The sequence below is a fragment of the Chaetura pelagica genome, unplaced genomic scaffold, assembly GCF_000747805.2.
Source record: "Chaetura pelagica isolate M959 unplaced genomic scaffold, ChaPel_1.0 scaffold336, whole genome shotgun sequence".
NCBI lineage: Eukaryota > Metazoa > Chordata > Aves > Apodiformes > Apodidae > Chaetura > Chaetura pelagica.
The window spans coordinates 990,026-1,009,932 of NW_009953652.1; the positions used below are offsets into that span (position 1 = coordinate 990,026).

Sequence of the window (19,907 nt, forward strand, 5' to 3'; positions counted from 1 at the left end):
ACTGGTAACTTACACTGCTGTTACTCCACTGACATATATTCATTTTAACAATGTATTATTATACTGTAAGAGTAGAGACTTCAGCCCTGATTGGAGAGGGAATGACATCTGTAGGTAGCAAGAAATATGTTGTATTTGTCTTTTTTAACAGCCACATATTAAAATGGTAAAGGCAAAAGTAACAGAAACAAAGTACCTAAGCAAAGGTTTTGCTATAAAAAAACAAAGAAACAAAAAAAACCCAACAGATAATCTGGCATTCAGGCATACAACAGTGTCCTGCAAAACTCGAAATGGTAACACAGCTGACCTTAGTTCACGCATCTCCTTTTAGCCACCATTTTTGCTCAGAGAACAGTACATCAAGGTTTCAAGTGCATCCAGAGAGGGCTTAACAGAATGCAATGGGAGCCTTGTTCTAAAGAGCCTACAACAAATTTTAAACGCAGGGCTGGTGGAAAGCTGAATTCAGGGTGTGTTCTGCACCAGGGGTGTGTGAGCAACATAGAGTATCTGCCCTAGTCAGCAATGTTTGAGCTTCCCTTTGAAAACACCTATTTTTATGTAAGCATTAGGAAGCTTTCTCTCCATTCTCCTTGAAGCAAACAATTAGTAGAAGCATATCTTCATTTAAATTAGTAGCACTTCATCCATCTCTCAGCAGTGGTTTTGTCAAAAATTCTTTTCTTTCATTGGCACTTCTCTTCAGTGCATTAAGCCAACTTTTTCTAGGAGAAGAAATATTATTTAAAAATAAAAATTAAAAAAAAAATTCTGATCCCTTCATGTACATATTTAGTGTAATCAAGCTGTTAAACTGAATTCTCCCCTGCGTTCATAGAACTGTGTTCACAGTTGCAATATAGGAGAAAAGTTTTTGAAAGTGTATGGAACTGCCAGCCTGGGTGGTCTAACAAGTGTTCATACAGGGTGCCTAGTTCTCCACATCTTTCCAGTTAGTGCATTGATTTATGCCTGTGCACTGTAGATTTCATGTTCTGACCAGTTCAGTGATTTTACTCACATCAAAGTAAACCTTTGATTCCTAAATAAATACTCTCAAATAGCACTGCTTTGCTATTAGCCTGTGATCATAACTGGAAATCTCTTCCCTTCCTTATACCATGGCAAACATTTTTTGTTAGTGACATCCAATATGAATTCTCAATTTTTTCAGTGGCTACTCTGTGTGTTCGTGGATTTTCTTCTGAGCCCACTGACAATTCTGTGGGTAAGGAGCATGGATGAAGGCCAAAAGCTCTTTGTGCATTATCCACAAAAATCTGTTGACAGTAAGGGAAGAAAGAAACAATAGATTGTGATGATAAAGGAATACAGATGAAATTCAGGTGGAAAATGTAAAAGATCATATCTCTGCGTGCTTCATGTGGTTCCCCATGAGCTTCCCTTAGTTCATCTATCAATGAAAGAACTGGAGAAAACTAATGAGGTGTGTCAAGTTTCAAAGTTGACACCCATTCTGGACTTCCCAAGATGGATTTTGGAGCGCTTGCAGATTTTTTTTTCTTTTTATAGACAGGGCATCAGATAGGGAGAAGGGGGTAGAAAATGCCAACTGCTTGAAAAAATGTGGAATTTCATATTTTCTTTGTGGAAATGCTCTCTTCATGCATCTGTGTGAATGTGACTTCCCAGAGAATCACGCTTTTCTGCCACTCCTTGAGATATGAGCCTGAAGGTAGGTTAGTAATGTCCCACATCTGTGATTAAAAATTAGTAAATCATACTGGGCTGTTCCTATACTAAATAATCACAATTTTTCAGGGCCTATTTGCAACAACAACAACAAAAAAATCAATTCAAGGTGTTATGTTTTTTTACTGAAGACAATTTCATGGAGCGCTGTTAGCTTCATAGTGTACCAAATTACGTTTTCAATCTTTTGTAAACCCTTCCAATATGTGATTTCATGTGTAAAGGCTGCAAGTTTCTTTGCTTAGGTACCTAGATCCATGATCGCTAAGAAGTTCTTGTGCACCAGTACCTCACAAGCCAGACTGAATTTTCTAGAAATGCCTCTAAGGGAAAACCAACGCAGTTCAGAAGCCTGAAGTCAAATTTCAACTATGAAGTAACACTTCCCCATACAGTAATCCTTTCAAGATTTAGTTGCAGTCTGAGGTGTGGAGAAGGCCCAACAGAAAGGTAACCTTTATGTCCCTCAGAAAAGGAGCAATGCTGAGGAAAATTCATCAACAGTTGATAAGCATTTGTAGAGCAAAAGTTAAAGTTTACGTAAGTAGAAAGAAAAAAGTTGCTTCCTAGAAGACAGTAATAATTTGTACATGTTGTCAGGATAAAATTACTGAACTGATATTCTTGCTTCACCCAGAAAGGTTTTTATAACAAGCAATCAAATGACTGTATAAGTCAAATCTATTTGTTCAACACTTGGGTTCAACAACAGGCTGTGTGGTGCATAAGCTTTAGAGTGTCAGACTGTACCCTTCAAGTCCTTGTCTGCTCCCTGCCTCTTGGTTCCAAGGGCTAGCTCAGCTTCCACAGCTGGACATGATGTCTTGCACCTGTCTCTACCTCTGGCTGTGCTTTTCCTGTCAGAGTGTGAGCATTTTGCAGTGAATTCAAGGAAATTTATTTGTTAAGTGGTACAAGACTATCTTGTTGACAGGGCCATCCTGTTCTGGAAATCTCACTGCCTCTCTTCCAGAACTTCATAAAACCCAGCAAAGCTGTTATGTACAAGTTTTCTCTGCGGTTGATCTTGCCAGCCATTTATATCTGATATGACTCTGAGTATGCAATCCCCTCTGCTTCACCCCTGGGGAGCTTGTTCATGCTCTTTTTTCCCCTCCAGTTCCCAGACTGCAGTGGTGAAAAAAGGCAACCGGTCCAGTCCTAGGGCTCTGCAGATGGTGCATGGACCTGCCAGAGCTGGAGGACTCATGAAGATACATGTTGTACCATGTCCTCTCTATTGCAATGCTGGTTTCTTGCATCTGCCTATGCCTTGGGTCTTGGTTCTGAGATGCTCTAGGATTATTTTCTGACCAATTTCAAAGCATTTTGTGTGTCTTCAGAGGGCAGTTGTGCAAGGGCATTGGAAGGGATCCACCAGCATTGGTGTGCAGTTTCACACCCAGGTGTATGGTGATACCCCTACCCATTTCCACATATGTGGTGTCTAGATAGGGTTTAATGCAACAAATACGGATTAGGGGGTTCTTTCATGTGAATATTTAAGAAGTTCAGCCTGCAGCCAAAGCTGGTGAAATACAGATGAATTTGGAAAGACAGCTGCAGAGATGATCGGCCAGCTGATACCTGGTACTTGCTCTTGCTTATGTTGCTTTGTTGTTATGATGTCTCCCTACTTTTGTTCATTTATTTCAGCCTCACTGGTGCTGCTGTTTCTTAATTCATTTACATATGAAGTAATAATTGTCTCCAGTATCCATGTGATCACAGGTACCAAACACACTGGGATTCTAATCAGAATAAGTCATCAGTGCTACACACAATTTATAAGACAGACTTTGATTGTAAGAGAAGTGATAAGGAGAGCAGAAGAGGTTTTTTTAACTATGTACTTCACTACTGGGCCAAGGGCCTCAGCAAATTTAAGTATTATTAGAACTTCTGACTTTATGTAAAAGGAATAGACTCCCAGTTTTTCCAGCTCCTATTTGACATTGGTGCCTCTCCATTGAAACTAACCGTATAGTTAGAAGATGTCTTTGTGCAGATCTTCACTGTTTCATGTGGCATGTGAATTTTCATCTGTTATGAAATGAAATTATCAAGTCCTTGCAACTGCATTGTGAGATCATTTCACAATTCTGCCATAACTAACTATTCTTTGGGAAGAGCAGGGATCTTGTGGAAATTCTTCTGGCTTATGACATTAGTTTTCTGGGGAGCAGCTATCACACTTTCTTGCAACTTGTGTTTTTTTAATTGGTAGGTGCTGTTAAAGTGCTTCTATAAATTGGGACACTGTGGACACTCCCATGACATTAAATGTTCTGACTGGGGCAAAAGTCTAATGGTGGGTTAGATGTTTTTGTTCCTGTTTCTTGACATCAGCAGAGGTCAACTTTTTAACCTATCCTATGTAACAATGTTAGTGCCCAGTAGAGAAGTAATTTTCTTCAAATACTGCTTAGACACAGCCCTACCTCTCCCTTTTCTCTCCATTCTGGCATTAAACCTCAGCTAATTAATTCTATGTATTTACTTCACTTTTGCATAACACTCCTCAACAACTTGTCTCAGAGCATTCACAAAGAGAGGTTCTCCTCCCCCTCTATTCTGCATTGGTGAGGCCACATCTGGAGTATTGTGTCCAGTTCTGGGCCCCTCAGTTCAAGAAGGACAGGGAACTGCTTGAAAGAGTCCAGCGCAGAGCTACGAAGATGATTAAGGGAGTGGAACATCTCCCTTATGAGGAAAGGCTGAGGGAGCTGGGTCTCTTTAGCTTGGAGAAAAGGAGACTGAGGGGTGACCTCATCAATGTTTACAAATATGTAAGGGGTGAGTGTCAGGGGGACGGAGTTAGGCTTTTCTCAGTGATGACCAGTGATAGGACAAGGGGTAATGGGTGTAAACTGGAGCATAGGAAGTTCAAGGTGAATATCCGAAAAAAATTTTTTACTGTGAGAGTGACAGAGCACTGGAACAGACTGCCCAGGGAGGTTGTGGAGTCTCCTTTACTGGAGACATTCAAAACCCACCTGGATGAGTTCCTGTGTGATGTACTCTAGGTGACCCTGCTCTGGCAGGGGGGTTGGACTAGCTGATCTCTCGAGGTCCCTTCCAGCCCCTAAGATTCTATGATTCTATGAAAGGATTAAACACTTTTTTCCTGATTTTGGTAAGTGAGTCAGCAAATACTTATTAACTTCAACAGGATATTGAAAAGGCAAGGAATAAAACATAGACCTAGGAATACTTTGGTGGTTTTCCTACAGGTTTATAGTAATTGTAGCCACATCTTACAAACTTTACTAGTATCTATGGTATGTGGTCTGCTATTAACCTTAGGAAATCACCAACTTCTTGCCAATGTACAAAGAGAAACTTTGTGATTTCTGACCAGAACCGAAGCTGCTCAGGTAAAGCACACACATAGTTTTAGTAGGACTGGGGTCCCCTGTTGTTAAATAAACACAATTCTTGTACAGTCAACATAGTCATCTTTTTCCTCCCACTTCCCAGAATGATAAAAAGAGACAGTGTATTGCTGGTGGTGGTTTTGGTGTTGCAAAGTACATAATTATTGGGCCCATCCTCATGTCCAGGGAGGATGGACTCTCATATTTTTAAATAATAGATGTAAATGTAGCTAGTCAATAGCATGGCAGATATGGATATAGAAACCTAAGTAACAGGTGGCTTTGAATAAGTTAGATTTCTGAAAGGCAAAACTCTATTTTTTATGTTACTTTTTTTTTTCTGTCTGAGAAACACCACATCAAGTTTACAGATCATCTGTACGTATTTGGCCAGACTCATCCCTTCTATAAGTCACTCAATCTGAATAGAATCAGGGCAGGAATTTTACTCAGCCCCTAGTGCTATTTTTTTGTCTATGTGAGCAGCTTTTATATTAGCTTTTTGATTAAAAGAAATCTGAAAGGACAGCTGTTCTCTGAGGTTTTTTAAATTGCTCATTTCATATTTAAATTGTAGTCTCCTTCTTTAAGTGCTTCTTTTTTTGTGATCTTAAATGTTAGACACATTGAAAACTAAAATTAACATAGCATATCTAATTCACCATTTTATTCATATAAGGGCATTGGCATTTCGTGGGCCTTGAAACAGCTAACAAGTGTAGACTTACAGACTGGGAGTAGAGACAGAATTTGCATCATTTGAACTGTTACCTAGTCAGAGATTCCACTCCTCCAGAAACTTAATTGGAAAAATTAAAAAAATAAAAATAAAAATACATGAGATATTAATTATCTCACTTTGTGCCCTGGAAGGTGCTCAGTCTCTTGGGAAGTGTACCTGGCAGAGGTGCTAGCTGAGATGCAAGAAGCTGTTATGGGAAAGAGAGTTTTCTTGTCTTACCTTTATCAGAACAGGGTCATAATGTTCAGTGACTGATAGAGCAGATGGTGTGTTTTACAGGTGTTTGATTGCTGTGACAATCAAGGAAATAATTCCCAAATGAAGAATACTTCTTGATGAGAGGGGGTTGCCAGCGGCAGAGGGTATGCTCTGCATTATCTTTTGTTCCATTGATCATGAGTCCACAAGTGACCGACATGCAGGGAGGTACTACTGACCACTCTCTGTCTGCTTCAGGTTTGCCCTAATCTCAGTCTTGTCCTTTCAAATACAAACTCCTAGCTCCTTATCATGAGCAACAAATTATCTTATCACTACATATGCATAATTAATCTGTAATTGTGTTATCCTTACAGGTGCCTTAATGAAGTTTAAAAAGGTCTGATTCATAAAGAAATGAGTCATTCTTTCCTAGGAAGAACGCCCAAAAGACAAAACCTAGGAAATCTGAGCTCTGATGGTGAATCTGCTGTAACTGTGAAGAAAGACATTTTGGTGGTTTAGTGTTTCTATGTCATTTTAGTCAGTTAGGGGGATATTTTCTTTACCAAAAGTATTACTGTTTTATTAACTGGAATATGTATGTAAAAGTCTTCTTTCTAAGAACGTATAAATCAAACCTAGTTAGACACAGACTACTTTTTCAGTTTTGATACTCTATAGCGTATCATGGAGGTTTTCTACAGACCTTAATGGAAGTCTCTGCACAGCACTGAGTGGTATGAAATGAAGTGATATACAGAAGGAAAGATGCAGACATATTTCTTTTAAACACAGTTCATTTCAGGTCTCTCTTAGATAAGGACCAGAAGTTTTCAACATACTGAAGACATCTCACTTTGCAAATCCCTTCAAAGGAGAAAATAAGTTTTAGCAATTCAATACATGTCTAAGACAAGTTTTCAAAACTAATGCAGTGTGTTTTGCAGTGTATTCTCACAGTGGTTCATTCAACATCTAATCTCCTGCAATCCACATACTCACGTTGTAGGCTGCATTTTCTGTGTATCACTTACATTTCATTGTCAAGATGACATAGTAATTTTTTCTAATTAAAACACTCCAAGTGTTTTTATTCTCCTAGCCTTTCATCCTTACTGTTTTTCAAAATTGATATTATGATACAGCTTTCCTTTAATCTGTCTCTACACTAATTATAATTATGTTGGGAGGAAGGGTTTCTATCAAATGCTGCCAGAGATGCTTATACTTTTATGTTGTGCCACTAAAACCTGAAACTTGAGAATTCAGTTCAGCAAAGACCATATATGTAATTCCACAATTAGTAAACTCTTGTCTCAAAATAAAGGCGTTTCACATGTGATTAAAGCCTGATTTGTTTTAAAACTAAATTAATCAACTTTATAAAAGTCCATTTCTTATTAATTATAATAGTATTTATCCCATTACTGTCCAAACTGAGCTTAAAGGGACAGTTCACTCCAGTAAGCACCTGTGCAAGTACCTGTAGGATAGGCACAAGTATATTGTTTCTAATTCTAAAGAAAATTTCTTTTAATAATAAAATGCTTTCCATTTCCTTGTAGGGTTAATGTTGCATTAATGCTACCTATATAAAAAGGGATTTTAAAAAAAAAAAAAAAAAGTAAAAAAAAAAGTTTTTCTGTTCTACTCTGCAAAATGCTACTTTTTTCAGCCAATATACTTTTAGCAAGATGAACCACGTTTAAATTTTCAAAACATTTTATTACTGCAAATGGAGTAAGTTGCCTTTATGTAGAATGTATTCAGGAGGAAATAATGTTAGTGTTCCTCACTGGGAGACATTTAAGAGGTAATGTATCTTTAAATGTCTCCGCCTCTGAATCCACCCACTTCTTGATAGCTGCAGGAGTCTTGTTGACTCATAGAAGCTGTGTTCATACAATACCCAGCAATGAGCACTGTTTTTCAGAGATTTTAAGAGTACACCTCTTGCTATGTATTTTGTGTTCTAGCTTGCAGGGGCAGAAGGTGTGTGAAAGAAACAGTTTTAAGTTTCTAAGATATTGCAAAAGATAGTTCGTCCTCTCATCCTGGAAAATCCTGACAGACCAGTTGGATACCTTTCAGGCCTTAACCAAGAAATTTATCTGCTCGTCCCACTCTCTTTTTTACAGTGGAAAGACCTGAGACACCCTTAAGAACTGAGAATCTGAATAATTTAAACAGATGGCTAATCCCAATGCTGTCTGCAATGGACATCTACATCATCACCATCAGAAACAGAATAACCTCTTAAAAAGCGGAATCCATAAGAAAAATGGGATTACGAAAGGAATGAAGGTAAGGTTTAACTGTTTACCCTAATTGCCTCAATATCGAAAACAAATAGGTAGTTGCAACATTACTTATTAAGCTAGTTTTATGGCGGTCTTGGTCTCCATTGAATAGGTTGTATGGATTAGGTTTGTGTGGTACATTTTATAGTCTTGGGACCTGAAGCTGCTTTTTTTCTGTCATCCTGAACTCCAGTGAGAGTGGTGAATACTGTTGGTCCCATGGACTAAATGGCCTCTAGTTTATATCAAATGCAACAAACACATGCTGAAACTCAACTAGTGGTGAGCTTGAATTTGTGATTTATTATTCACTAATGGAAAGGTGTTTAATCAACTTTGAAGTGTGTGTGGAGTGGTTTTTAAACAGTGATTTATTGCTGTACAAGAATAAATGTAGGCAGAGGAAGCTGTATTTCTTAATGTTTACATTTCTGCAAGGTTAGTTTAACTGATGCCTGCACATTACTGATCCCTGCTTTCCAGCCCTGTACTGCTTTAAATCCAAGTTGGTTTGCTTACTATTTTCTCAAGCTGTTCTCTTTGAAACCAGCACTTCTCATTTATGTGAATTGTTTTGTAGAACTGTTGGCATGTAACATCCTAAAGAATGCACAACAAAACCAAAGGTTTTTCACTAAAAGAACACAAATCTTAAATGTTGTCTGCCTGTGATACCTATCCTGACTGGCAACGTGCTGTCTGCCTTGAAGTCTCCTAATTCTCGATCTTGATGTGACTAGTGAAAACACAAAACAAAACGCATTAATCTTGCAGTGACTAGAAAAAAGGTGGCTTTCTAGCCACAGTGTGATGGTGAGAGGGAGATGGAGAAGGTCGCTTTTGGAGCCTGAATCCTCACCTGATCATCTCTGTTGAAGCTTTAGCCAACAAGTGTGGTTTTACAAATAAACTGCTATCTTATATCTTTCTCTAAGTGGGACTCTCACACACCTTGCAGTCTAATGAAGGCACACCCAGTGTGATGCTTAATGATTGTCTGGCTTTAGGTGTTTCCCTTGGTATGGGTGTTTCCCAATCACTGGCTTGTGTAGGATGAGGAAAGCAAAAATGCTTGTGCAATGACTGAAAAAGTCTTTCTTGGGAATTGCTTCCAGAAAATTAATCTAGCATACTTCTATACATCACAAATATTTGCTCATCATTTTATGTGGCTATTTGCCACAGTGATGTCTGAAATATTTGCTTTCAGTTTGAGTGCCAAAATTTAAAGGCCAAGTCTTGCCATTCAGTTATTGTTAACCTGCTGTGAGTGGTTTTGAAAGCAGTAGATTCCCAGGAGGGGATTAATTAGGATTTCCTCCTTAATAGAAAAGACATGGCTGGAGAAGTAAAGTAGAATTTTACTGAGGGTGAGCAAAAAGGAAATAAAGAGTGGCCTGAAAGGAGTGGCAAAGAAATTGAAGAAATGTTAGTAAATGTACCTGCTAGATTACTGAAGTCTTGCAAGCACAGTATGGTTAGAGGGAAGAGGTTTACCCTGCCATGTGACAATGTGAAAGAAGCACTGAACCACTGGTAAATACCATCTGTGTCTGAGGAAGTGGTGAGAAAGTGAAACCTTGGAAAGTTCAGGACGCTTATCAAGGGCAGATTTGGTAAATCCAGCATTGTGTTCCAAATTGCATTCTGTTTCCCTTCTCTTCCTGCTTCAAATACAGATTGGGAAAGAAGGAAACAATAACAGAGTCCTGTATGAACTAGGAATCTCATTCCTGTTAGGAATCTTCCCATTCCTGTCTGGTCTGTTTCCCCGCCCCAGCTGCCTCACCCTGTTCAGTACTTACGCTTCATCCTATTTTACAGGAACAGATACTGCTCCTTCCTACCTGATCTGTTTACATGGTTTGCTGCTGTAGGTGTTCAACTTCACACAGTCTTCCCATGTGTTTATATTTGCACCTTGATGAGGTATGCTTCCCACTTTACAGCTGAGATCTGAGGAGCAGGGAGTATGGCAGCTAGGCGCACAAGAAAGCCCATGCAGGATCCAGATCAGGGTTTGTCAGTATTCCAGTCGTCCTCCCCTTTCTTCCTCTGTTGCTTTCTCCACCTTGCCCTGATTTGCCCTAACATCCTGGCACACACACTCACATGTATGTATTTTACTCTATTTTATTTTACAGTAAATTAATTCACCATTAAACACTGTACATAGGAGGGGAAATACAGGGCTAAGATACTCAGGGGACATGACTGATGATGCTCATTCTAGAACTTGAGACTTGTGGTATTTTTTAAAATCCTGGGATTAGTTGCAGCTGTGTTACTTTGCAAGGAGGAGGGAAAGAGGATGGATTCTGATTTGAGAGGCAATTGGTGGTGCAGAGGCTGCAGCAAGGGCATGTCAGAATGAAGACTTCTAAGCCAGGAATATGCAGCAATAATTGCACACAACTGACTGACTGGAACATCAGGCTTTGCAGAAATCGGCTCCATAGACTTTTTTTTTCTAGGGAGCTCACAGAAAGCATTGGTTTCAGCAAATGCTGGCCTTGAAAACACTGATTTTGAAAACACTGGCTCAGGAGCAAGGCCTTTTTTACCTTAATGATGTAAGAACGTTTTATGTGTCTCTCTGTGCATGACAAAAATAGAGAAGCAATTGTGAGACAGCAAAATCTCCAAGTTTCAGAAGAAAGGATTTTGTTTCGTGGATTGGAGAAAGTGATTGGGGATGATCAAATGTGGGGGAGTAGCAAGGCTGTCTTTGCTTCTAGATCTGTGGCATGCAAAGTACAGGAAAGGAGGTAGCTGAGTGATAAAGAAGCAATTAAGCATCCTGCCAGAAGAGAAGCTGTTGCTTTTAGGGACGAGATAAAACACTTCGGGACGAGGTGGCTTGTTTGAATAGCTTCTCTCATTATTTTAGTCTGACTCGCTCAGTTCTAGCTGATAGCACAGACTCTTCTGTAGCGATAGACACCAGGCCTAACCACATCCCCATAACCATGCTGCATCTTTGCATTTGTTGGAAGTTGGGCCACAGTAAGACCTAAGCTTTGGGAGGTGGGTTGTGGGCCATGTCTTTGACCTAATTAGTGCTTATAACACAGGTTCTTCCAGGACCTGTAGACTGGACTTGCCTTTATCCAAAGCACAACTCAATAGCTAACTTGTTTATCTGTGTAACTATAGTAGCCAGGAGAAGGTATTTTCCTCGTGATGGTTTCTTTGGCCATTATATTTACGTTAATTGGGTGTCAGTTGTAGGGGACAGTGGATTTTTAAAACAACAAATAAGTTTTATCCAGTGGAAAAGTTTTTGCTACAGTTCAAATGCAATAATTTTATGTCTTTGATCATTTCTTTGGATGCCTTAGAGAGCCTCCAAGACAGTATAAAGCACTGTTGAGGCCTCAACTTGAGTACTGTGTGCAGTTCTGGGCCCCTCACTTCAAGAAGGATATTGAGGTGCTGGAGCAGGGCCAGAGGAGAGCAACAAGGCTGGTGAAAGGACTACAGGGAAAGTCTTATAGAGATAGGCTGAGGGAGCTGGGGTTGTTTAGCCTGGAGAAGAGGAGACTCAGGGGGGACCTTATCACTCTCTTCAGCTACCTGAAGGGAGGTTGTAGTCAGGTTGGGGCTGGGCTCTTTTCCAGGCAACTAGCAACAAGACAAGGGGGCATGGCCTCAAGCTGCTCCAGGGGAGGTTTAGGCTGGATATTAGGAAGTACTTCCTCACGGAGAGGGTGATTAGAAATTGGAATGGACTTCCCAGGGAAGTGGTGGCACTGTCCCCAGATGTGTTCAAGAAAAGGCTGGATATGGCACTTAGTGCCATGGTCTAGCCAATGCGGTAGGGTTAGGTCATAGGCTGGACTTGATGATCTTATAGGTCATTTCCAGCCTTGGTGGTTCTGATTCTGAAAGCTATCAGCAAATTTGGTTTTTTTCCCTTCTGCACTGAGAATGGAAGTATCTTGGAAGAAACTTGCAGTGAAGACTACAGCCTTTTCAAGGGATTTCAATCTCCTTTCTGAAAGCGAAAAAGAGCCCAAGATGAGGTCAAAACCCAGTAATGTCTGCCCCACTCACTCGATAGCCCAAAAACGGGATAGCCTCTGGCATTTGGGGGCTCTAAAATTCAGAAGCTGGTTAAATTTACCCTCTGTCCTGTGACATCTGAACCTCCTCCTAATTGTTCTGCTCCACTATTGATTCAATATTCCAGAGCCAGTCTCAGTCCCATTCATGCTTTTTGTCCCCTGCTTTTCTTCTTCTTTTCTGCACTGTAATGTCACTGACTCTCCACAGTGAAGACCTTAAAGAAAGCATTAATTGCTTAAAAAGAAAGTCATTAAAGGAATAGGCCCTGCAACTGTTCTCAGGGGAATCGTTTTCTTGTATGTTGTAAATGGCCCCTGTAATTTCTTTATGCTCTGTCATCTCACATATGTAATATAGCACTTACTTCATGTGCTTTCTACAATAGTTAGTGTAACTGGGAAATTCTGGATACAAACTCAACATAAATGTTAATAAGTCCTGCGGGGAAAAAAATAAGCTAATTCCCACAATTAGAGTCATGCTATAAGGCTTATTAATAAGACAAGGTAAAAGAGGGAAGATTAAGGCTAATCAGATTTCAACCTTTCCAGATATTTGCAGCCTCAGCTGTGCAATCATAATGATCTACCCACAGAATATATTTTCCTGAAATAGCTTGATTTTTTTGTTGTGGCTTTGAGTAATAACAAACTGAAAGGGGACTTCATTGGACCATGCCTGTTTCACCTGCAGCACCTAAGCCTTTTGGACCTTTTCCACTTTGTGTGTATTAGTGGAAAGTACAATTCCCATAAGTCCTCTGGGTTCCATAGCTGTAGAGACAACAGTAAGATACTGAGAATTGTTTTCCAGTCAGTCCTCTACCAATTGCTACACCTGTTGCTTCAGCTGCACCACAGGCATGACCTCCTCATCCTAAGTTCCTGTATCCTCTTCTCCTTGGTTTCAAGTCCCAGAAATTCTTTGCTTTGCACCAGCACTGTCAGCTAATAATCACGTCTCAGATCCACACCCATGTTTCTGTCATCTACCCTGCTATGTGATGAGCTCAATGCATTGGAAGCAGGAAATGTAGAAGACTGAGATGTGACAGGTGTGAAAGCACATGTAACAGTCAATGACTCTTGTAGCAGTGTTTTAAGTTTGTTGCATGAGACTTCACATGAAAGGCTAGAGGTTTCTCAGCACGTAAGTGCATTTCCAAGTAAGGCTAGAGTCACTACCGTGTTAACACCTGAAATCTCTAAATTCAGGTAATTAAAATTTGGAAATTTAAGCTGGGACAAAAACAGCATGTATTGATTTGCTTTGATTTGAAATACTTAACATGCCAGGTGTTTAAGGAAAACCTCCTCTTAGCACAAGAACAGTTCATCCTTGTGGAAGCTAGTAAATGTATTGGGAGCCTGGTTTAGCTAACCAGATAACTCCTGGTTGAGCTCCAGTGCAGAAAAGCTGTGTGCAAGAAGTAGAAGCAGGAAGGGACTATAAAAGAAGAATTTTGAAATGTTGCCAGGGGCATGTAGGTATGGTGTTAGGAAAGTCAAAGCTCACCTGGAGTCAAAATCTGCAAGAGACATCAAGGGAAGCAAGAAGAGCTTTTACTGCTGCATTAGTAACAAATGGATAAACATGGAAAATGTGGCCCACTGCTGAACGTGGTGGGTGACTTAATGACTGCAGGTGTAGGTAAGGCTGAGGTACTCCATGCTTTCCTTGCCTCAGTTTTCACCAAGAAAATCTTCCAAGCCCCTGTGTCATCAAACTACCAGTAGTGGAAGAAGACTGAGTCATGGATCTCTTCAGAAATCTCAACCCATACAAGCACAGGAAGCACAGGAAGGGACAGGAAGAGCTGCAACCAACTGTGCTTGATGATGCCATAGTGATATCATATGTGATCATCTTTGGAAGGTCATGGATAAAAAAGATGATCCCTAGTAACTTTAAAAAGGCAGATGTTTCATCTGTCTTCAAAAGATAGATCTTTTCTAGAAAGAATTGTTTCTGACACCATAGAGAGGACAGTGATTGGAAATAGCAAGCATGAATGTACCAAAGATAAATGATATGTGACTGACTGATTGTCTTCTATGATAAAGTGACTGAATTTGTGAATGAGGGAAAAGCGATGGATGTCATCTACCTTGACTTTAGCCATACTGTCCTTGTATGCTACATAGGACATTACGGTTTTGACTATATGGGTTAATAACTGACTGAAACATCAGGCTCCAAGGGTAGTGGTTAATGGTTTATACTTTGCCTGGAGATTGGAGTGGTTTCATACATGAGGGGGAAAAAAAATAATCAAGATGCAAATAACAGCACTGGGACATGTTGCTCTCAAGGGTCCGTCATGGAGGCTTTCAGGACCCATCTGGGAAAATCCACAAGCACCCTGCTGGGAATTTGGTGTTGACCTGCCCTTGAATGTGAGGATGAACCAGAGAGCAGCTGAAGGCTCATTCAGTCTAAGCAAGTCTGTGGCCCTTTAGTATAAGGAGGCAGCATTTCTCTGTCAGCTGCAGTGATCTAGAAATGGACAGAATTGACGCAGAACCCCAGTGGGGCTTTTGTGGGTAATTACCTGGCAAACAGCTTGTTTTTTATTCAGCAGAGATAAATAGGAAAAGAAAGCCATTAAGCGGCTAGTCCCATTGCATGTCTACTTATGTCCCCTTACCATGAGAATTAATACCTTTGCAAGCTGTAAGTGGCAGTCTAGCTTTCAGAAACAAGGTAATATGCATTTTTCTACCTGCTACGTTGGCAAGAGACGTAGCTGGCTGCATTCCATTGCAGAAGCAAGTTCATTAATATAATGGGCAGAATTATAAGATAATTGCTGCTTAGGGACTGTCTGGGTGTCTGTGTGTGCTGGCATGAGCAAGATGCAGAAACAGTGGCAAAATCATGGATGAAATGCAGCAAGTAAATTTACTTTTGTTACCTCTCCAGCCAGGGGATCCCCGAAGCAGCACAAAGTCAGATGTATTCAAGCAGAGATACAGGCACCATGGAGCTCAGTCCCTGCTAGAGAATCACCAAACCTACTGTTTTCATCTGTGTTTCAGGGATTCACACAGGCATAGTTTACCACTGTGCTTTGATCTCACCCACAACAGGGCAGGACTCTCAAGTGTGTTTGACAGGGTACCTCTGAGTCTACCACATTCTGTCAGAACTCAGATGTTCTACTTTTTTGGCACACAAGAGACATCTCAGCTGCAGGTCACTTGAGCATGTTGATAATCCTCCCTGCCAATCTCCCATTATTTTCCCACATTCCACCCCCTTGCATAAAGAACCACTTCTGCTGCGCTGGCAAAGCTGGAGGTGTCCATTTCAGCTTGTGGGGTGTACAGCAAGGTATTTTACAGAGGCACCTAATAGAAAAAGGAACAAACAGAACTCTACAATAATGCTTTGAATCAGATGTTCCACTCATCCTATTGGGAAATTAAATCCCTCGGCCCGTAATGCACCGTCAGTAGATTGTTTCATTTGATGCGTTAAGTCCTGGAGATGTTGAATGTCATCCTCTCCACTGGCTGATTCATAAGTCATGTTGAAGCAACACATGGCTTCCAAATCAGAGGAGTGTTCACGATGTCAAAGGAGATAGTCCACTGTCTGTCAATTTTGTAATGTTCCTTGGCAGACAGCCATTACTACTGGGAAAACAAAACAACAAAGAGGAGAATTGATATCAAAAGCACTAAGCATAGCAGCATTCTGTAATACAGCTCTGGGGTTGGCACCACAATGAAACGTGCTGTTCAAAGATCTACAGCTGTTAACCCTCTCTTACTACAAAAAGCAGATGAGTTAGTTACAGTAGAGGTCAACCAAATCCAAATATTTACACCTTGACCTCACACAAATGTATCCAGGACAAGTGCCTGCAGTACAAGACTGTAAAGCATTGCTAGTCAAGCTGTGAAAATGGAGAGAAACACCAGTGTCATCTCCTTCAAGTAATGTTTTCTCCAGCTCCTTCAATTAATGTCACTCTGGGTTTGTTAACCTGATGTGGGCTACCTACCCACACAGATGGAAGAGATATGTCTTGCACTTTTTCAGATTCAATTTCAACTCCATGTTGGGTTTGTAACACCAATAACACTGTCCTAATGCTTCCTCCTCTACTTAAGGCACAGATTCGTTGAAGATATCTGAAATACAAGGACTCAAGAATCTGGTAACAGTAGAGGATTTGAAATGAGAGGAGAGGTTGGGGTACAGAACCATATGACATTCTCAGGAGTTGTTTTGTGAATGTTCACATCTAGACTAGTAGGTTGTGGTCCCACAATGGCATCTGTCAATGTAAACAATTCCATTTCCCCTGTAGTTTGTATTTTGGGAGAGATACCATGTTTTGTACTGGAGGTGTTGTAATACAATCATAGGGTTTTTGTGCATATTCTAGCTATTTAACAAAAAAACAAACTGCTTTAGTAAGATGTGAAATCCAATGTTGTAATGTTTTAGTACTGGTTAGCTTTTTCAATTGTTCCTTCAAGGTCCTATTTATTCTTTCAATCACACCTTTAACTTGGGCATGATAGGAAACATAGCATATTCAATCTAACCCTAGCCCCTGAGCCCTGTCTTGGACATGATGTCTCCTTGGTCACTTTGCATTTGGTGAGGAGGTCTGTATTGATGAATGAGTTGTTCTAATGCTTCAGTCCTGTTAGATTGATTAGCGTATTTGGTGGTTTAGAAAAAAACAACTCTTAACACTGTATCCACAGCAGCGAATGTGTCAGCATCCCCTCATCAGGCACAGGGGGCCCATGTTATGGACCTGCCAGGTATTCAAGTCCCACTGAATCCATTTTGTCTTTCCCCATGGCCTACATCATGCCCTTAAATGTAGCTGTATACAGATAGTACAGTTATTTGCACATGCTTTATAAATAAGTAGTGGCTATTGAAAAGAAAGCATTAGCCAGATCTGTCACCGCCTTCCAGAGTTGTAAATTTTTCCTAATTTTTTTCTTCTATAAGAGTAACCATGTCTGGTACTGTAACTGCAGATGGGAGGTGACTTTATTCAATTCTCTGTAATCTGCAGTCATTCTTCAAGTACCATCTGGTTTTCAAACAGGCCAAATAGGATTATTAAAAAGTAGTCATGGTTTCCTTAATGATTCCTACTTGTTGAAGTGATTGAATGGTGTGAGTAATTTCCTCCTTCTCCCTGGCATACAGTCTGGTTTTCCAGTTACCACCTCAGCAGGCATGGGCAGCATAACAGAATTCCACTTTGGGAATCCATGCAAGACCATTACAGATTGAGTAACAAATCCTGCTTGTTAAGTCCTGAAGCAGAAGTGACCATTTGCTGTTTCAACTGTCTTGCCAACACATCATTACCCAAGATATATTCTTTAACTGGGGCAATTAGCACCATCATGGTAAATTGAGGGGCATTTTCTATTGTTAAGGTAACCTTAGCTCAGAGGGCAGGGGTTGGATTTCTCCTCCAATCCACAGATCTGTGGTGTGTTTTATTGTCAATATTGCTATACAATACAGTAACCTCAGCTCCAGCATCCACCAGAGCTAAGACATGTAAAATTCCCCCAGACCACTACTTTATAGCTAAAGGAGAACAGGGGCATCTGTCTCCTTATGCATGAGGCTACAGTGGCAGGAAGTTGGGTAGGACCTGCCAAACCTTTTCTGCTGTTTTGGTACTTGCCAAGTGTAATGCTTTGCCTCAGGTGGCAGCAAGGGTAGAATGTGGGCAGAGTTGGTGGTGGGGTCACAGGCAGGCAGCTTATTTGTGGAGGCACTAACTTTTGCCATTGATGAAACATTTCTGATGTTGTAATTCCATATATTTCAGATTGTGAGACACCAACTTGTAAAAGACTATTCCACATTTATTTCCTCATCAGCCCTGATGTAACTCCTTTCTATTTTGCCAGCTTTCTTTTATTCACCACCTGCAGAGTTGGTCCCAATGTTATAGCCCCTGTTGCCCTCAAGGTATTTGCTAGGGTGCCTACATTACCCATAGCCATTGTGACTGCTGGTATAATCAAGGGTTTTAGTGAGGCAGGCACTCTTCTCAAAAGCTGCATTATGATACTTCTTGCTACTACACTGTCTGCATTGAATCCCCTAATCAGCACATGAGCTATTGCTGTAATCATAACATTCCCAGGCACATCAGAATAAGGTGATAAGCACTACAGCAAGTACCAAAAGCAAAAAGCAGCCCTTAACAAGATCTAGGCTCTAACATACAGTATTTCAAGCAGAGAAGCCTGCTGATTAACACCCTAACAACTATAAATTCGATGTAGCACATTTCAATCAAATCTATTATTATTTTTTTTTAACCCTTCATGTGCCACATTAGATGCCAAAAAAGGACTCTTGATTTAACCCCAGCCAGCAACCAAACACCACAGATTGGCTCATTCACTCTGCCATGTATTAGCAATATGCACTATCATCTGTTCTAGCGTCTTGCAGCCCATGGCACTGCGCTGCTTGAGTAGTAATTACTTCTTGCATTATCTTTGCATATTGTGAAGCTCCGACTTCATTTTCCAACTCCCTCATTTTACTCCATAATGCAACAACTTTATGGCCAAGAGTGCTAAGACCAATAACTAGTGACTGTTCCAGTCCCCCTGCTAACTTGCAAGAACAATCCGGTGCCCATGTTCATCCACACACAGCTGGTTCTATTGTTTGGGGACTAACTATTGCTCCATCATCTATTCCAGTGCTCAGTACTGGGCCATCCTAGAATACAAAGTTGCTGTTGTGACCTCCCCAGTCCCTGACATTTTACCACAGGTGGCATGGCTGTTCCTGGATGCTGCCTACTACACCAAACGTGCGAGTCAGAACAGGCAGAACACAGGCACAAGCACAAAACCACACATGAAATTAAAAGAGTAAATTTATTTTAATTATCTCTGTGACCAGGGGAAGCAGCAGCCAGGCAGATACGCGCAAACAAGGACGTAGGCACCACAGACCTTGGTCCATGCTAGAGTCACCAAACCTGCTGTTTTCACCTTTGTTTCAGGGATTCACACAGGCATGGTTTACCACTGTGCTTTGATTTCACGTGCAGCAAGGCAGGCATCTCAAGTGTGTTTGACAGGGTGCCCCTAAGTCTATCACAGACTTATTGAAACATGGATGTTCTACTCATCTGGCACACAAGGCTAAACAGCCGTTAAGATAATATATGTTTTGTTCTACATCTCAGCTGTAGGTCTCTTGAGTATGTTTATAATCTCCTTGCCAATCTCCTGTTACTTTCTCATAGTTTCTATAGAACCAGACTTCTCACCAGAATAGGGGCCAACATCATGCTGGTGGTGATTCAAATCTTGTTTTATACGACAACCATAAAGACCCCTTCATTTATCATGAGATGCAGTTCTGTGTCTGCTTCCAATAGACATAGGAACTCTCTCATGGATTTATTTTTTTTTAATTAACTTTCACTCTGGCTAGGACTGTGGCATTAACCAGTAAATCAGGACTGTAAATTTCCCT

At 40.5% G+C, this 19,907-nt stretch overlaps 1 protein-coding gene across 1 annotated transcript in view; it reads left to right on the plus strand.

Moving 5' to 3' along the window:
* Positions 1-8,226: 8,226 nt before the first annotated feature.
* Positions 8,227-19,907, plus strand: part of SPTLC3 (serine palmitoyltransferase, long chain base subunit 3) — an 86,924-nt gene continuing 75,243 nt past the window's right edge. The window contains exon 1 of the mRNA XM_010000177.1: positions 8,227-8,340. Within this exon, the coding sequence (XP_009998479.1) occupies positions 8,227-8,340 (114 nt within the window). The remainder of the gene's footprint in view (positions 8,341-19,907) is intronic.